The following is a 1522-nucleotide window of genomic DNA, read 5'->3' as shown; positions in this document are numbered from 1 at the left end:
TCTACTCTTATTTAAATTTCTCGATACTATAAATTATAAGTTATTTACAAATTCAAAAAGAACTGCGGTGAGCGTGGATCGAACACGCGACCTTCAGATCTTCAGTCTGACGCTCTCCCAACTGAGCTATCCCCGCAACTTGTTATAAACTTATTACTATTTTTATATTAATCTTCAGAGACAATCTATTCCTTTATCATACCAAGTGAACAATTGGCTTTCCATTCATAAAGAATTCACGAGTCAGCTTGATCCATCAGAAGCACAAATCCACCTATCCAAATCTCTATTCTTCGTTGTAATAGGCAGCAACGATATTTTTGACTATTTTGGATCGTTTAAACTTCGACAAAAGACCAATCCTCAACAATATACACAATCAATGGCTGATAAACTCAAAGAGCAATTGAAGGTAAATAAAAAAGTTGGAACATCTTACATTTGTGTTATTTGTTAGTTATATACATGAATTCCTCCCACAAATTTACTAATTGAGAAATTGTATTGGCAGAGACTTCACGATACTGGAGCACGTAGATTCCTAATTGTAGGTGTAGCACAGATTGGTTGCACACCTGGACAGCGTGCGAAGAACTCAATGCATGAATGCGACGAAGAGGCAAATACGTGGGGTTCTTTGTACAACGAAGCTCTAGTAAAGATGCTACAACAACTCAAAGAAGAGTTGGGAAGCTCAATGACTTATTCTTACTTTGATAACTTCAATTCCCTCCATGACATTGTCACCAACCCTGCCCGTTACGGTACGTCGAGAATTTGTATATATTCGGGTATTAAATTTTGCTAGCAAGACTAGTAAAAACTAGGAATAAATAATCGAGACGTGAACGTAGCTAAAATGTATAATTGAAATTTCTTAACAACATATCCAGAATTTGTTTCTCATTTATGGCCCAGATAACAACATTGAACTTAAAGTATCGACATAAAAAACCATAATAACGCTGTCGCTTTCTAATTTCAGGTTTTGCTGACGTGAAATCAGCGTGTTGTGGAAGAGGGGAATTAAACGCGCAGTTACCTTGTTCGCTTGTGTCAAACTTATGTTCAGACAGAACCAAATATCTCTTCTGGGATCTCTACGGGCATCCCACTGAAGCTGCTGCTCGAACCATTGTCGATCTTATGTTATCTGATGATGCACAATACTCATCTCCTTTAACTCTCACTCAACTGGTCTCTTCATGATCACTACGGCTTCGCTTTCGAAATATAAAATCACCAGACCTGATATGTAATCAAGTCTACGGAATAAATCTGTCAGCAATGAAATAAACTTTATTATTTACTAACGTTTCTCTCATTTTTAACGAAAATATTTATTTTTGTTCAAGTATTTAATTGCTCAATCTTCCAAACTATATACTCATTTTTACGAAAATATTTATTTTTGTTCAAGTATTTAATTGCTCAATCTTCCAAACTATATACTGCACACCTTAGCAAATGTTATGTTACAATTACACCCCGTTTATCAGCTTCAACAAGTGGTTGTAACCAA

General features: G+C 35.7%; 1 protein-coding gene and 1 non-coding gene across 2 annotated transcripts in view; one reads left to right on the top strand and one right to left on the bottom strand.

Annotated features, from left to right (window-relative positions):
• The window catches only part of LOC106332887 (GDSL esterase/lipase At5g55050-like), a 2616-nt gene extending 1336 nt beyond the window's left edge, over nucleotides 1–1280 (top strand). Inside the window, exons 3-5 of the mRNA XM_013771381.1 lie at nucleotides 179–412; nucleotides 512–764; nucleotides 986–1280. Of these exons, the coding sequence (XP_013626835.1) occupies nucleotides 179–412; nucleotides 512–764; nucleotides 986–1209 (711 nt within the window). The 3' untranslated portion in view covers nucleotides 1210–1280. The remainder of the gene's footprint in view (nucleotides 1–178; nucleotides 413–511; nucleotides 765–985) is intronic.
• On the bottom strand, nucleotides 64–136 carry TRNAF-GAA. The gene has a single exon. It is a non-coding gene; the product is annotated as a tRNA-Phe (tRNA).
• Nucleotides 1281–1522: the final 242 nt, after the last annotated feature.

The sequence above is a fragment of the Brassica oleracea genome, chromosome C3, assembly GCF_000695525.1.
Source record: "Brassica oleracea var. oleracea cultivar TO1000 chromosome C3, BOL, whole genome shotgun sequence".
Classification (NCBI taxonomy): Eukaryota; Viridiplantae; Streptophyta; class Magnoliopsida; order Brassicales; family Brassicaceae; genus Brassica; species Brassica oleracea.
The sequence above is the reverse complement of the archived record's forward strand: the minus strand, read 5'-3'. Positions and strand labels throughout refer to the sequence as shown.